The 1,470-nt window shown below is 58.3% G+C and overlaps 1 protein-coding gene across 1 annotated transcript in view; it reads left to right on the top strand.

Moving 5' to 3' along the window:
• The window catches only part of LOC104274812 (proto-oncogene tyrosine-protein kinase Src-like), a gene marked incomplete at its 3' end in the record, with an annotated part of 7,084 nt that overhangs the window by 4,799 nt on the left and 815 nt on the right, over positions 1 to 1,470 (top strand). The window contains 2 exon segments of the mRNA XM_009870549.1: positions 287 to 390; positions 1,373 to 1,470. The exon segment at positions 1,373 to 1,470 is cut by the window's right edge and continues 22 nt beyond it. Of these exon segments, the coding sequence (XP_009868851.1) occupies positions 287 to 390; positions 1,373 to 1,470 (202 nt within the window).

Raw genomic sequence — 1,470 nt, 5'->3', positions numbered from 1 at the left:
CCCCCCCCCCCCCAGCCAGCGGCACGGCGTCCCCCACAGCAAGACTTTAGGGGGCTCTAAGTGTCCCTGGAGCCCGTTGTCTGGGGAGGCTTTTGGAGTGAAGGCGTTTTGTGGCGTGTGGTGCAGAGTTGCTCCCGCAGGCGATGCCCAGCCAGGGTTGCATGGGGGCAGCCCGTGGTCTCCAAAACCTGCAGCTGGGGGGGAGCCAGGGCTGATCCCACTGCTTGGGCAGGAGATGGAGGGGTGGACGAGTGCCGGGTGCTGAGCCGCTGCCTCTCTCTTGCAGGTGGTATTTCGGGAAGATCACTCGCCGGGAGTCCGAGCGGCTGCTGCTCAACCCTGAAAACCCCCGAGGGACCTTCCTGGTCCGGGAGAGCGAAACCACAAAAGGTGAGCAGGGCGAGGGGGAGCCAGCCAGGGGACAGGTGGGAATTCACGTGGGGACCATGGTCTCCTTGGTCACTGTGTGGTGCCAGCTCAGGCACGGAGGGATGGAGAAGAAGAGTTGTACCTTGCAGACAGCCGTGGAGGGACACAGCCACTTCTCTCCTGTGCTGCCTGCTTGGAGGTCGCCCTTGAAAAAAAATGTTTCAGCTCATGGCAGGGTGGGAGCCGGGTGCCCAACCACCGCTGGTGAGACCACCAGGCAGGATGCTCTTTTTTCCTGTTTTTTGGGTTTTTCCTGATACCTCTGTAGTGGCAAAATTGTGAATACATGCTTCCTGGGGAACCAGACAGAGGTAGTGATGAAATTTCAGGTCCTTCTTTCAAGTCTAATCACTATCTATACTTGTTTTGTGCCTCCCGAAAGCGCAATCTTAGTGGTTCAGCTGCCTGAGGATGCTGTTTCTTACTTGGAAAAGAGGTTTAGGCTGGCTCCAAACGCACCTTTGGGAAAAGCTCCTTGGTGTTCCTTTCTGTTTTGATGCCTTGAACTTGCCACAATTTATTTTATTCTGGTGGAAACTGCTCATTCAAGCAGCAGCAGCGTAAATTTTCCCTTTTGTTGCTTGTGTCCCCGGCCAGCGTGGTGTTGCTCTGGTGTGGGCAGAGCAGAGACAAACTCCTGAAGCAATGCCCACAGTGGGATCTGTGGGAGTTGAGCCCACCAGCTCCTTGTTTCCCCCCCGAGACAGATGCCAAGATGTTGGGGTTGTGGGTCAGCGCCTCCTCCTCTCCCCTGCTTCAGCACCCCTGGGGAGGGGCTGCTTACCCTTCTGCCTCAGGGACCCCAGGTCAGCGCTGGCCCTGCTGGTGGCAGGGCTGGGCAGAGCTGCCGTGCGAGTGGGGTCAGTTGGACATTGTGGTGAGGTGACGTGGCTGTGGCCGGGGGTACGTGCCATCCCCGACAGCGCCTCCATCCCGCCCGCAGGTGCCTACTGCCTCTCCGTCTCTGACTTTGACAACGCCAAGGGGCTCAACGTGAAGCACTACAAGATCCGCAAGCTGGACAGTGGCGGCTTCTACATC

Source organism: Apaloderma vittatum, unplaced genomic scaffold (genome assembly GCF_000703405.1).
Source record: "Apaloderma vittatum isolate BGI_N311 unplaced genomic scaffold, ASM70340v1 scaffold25395, whole genome shotgun sequence".
Classification (NCBI taxonomy): domain Eukaryota; kingdom Metazoa; phylum Chordata; class Aves; order Trogoniformes; family Trogonidae; genus Apaloderma; species Apaloderma vittatum.
Note: the sequence above shows the minus strand (reverse complement) of the source record. Positions and strands in the feature narration are given on the sequence as shown.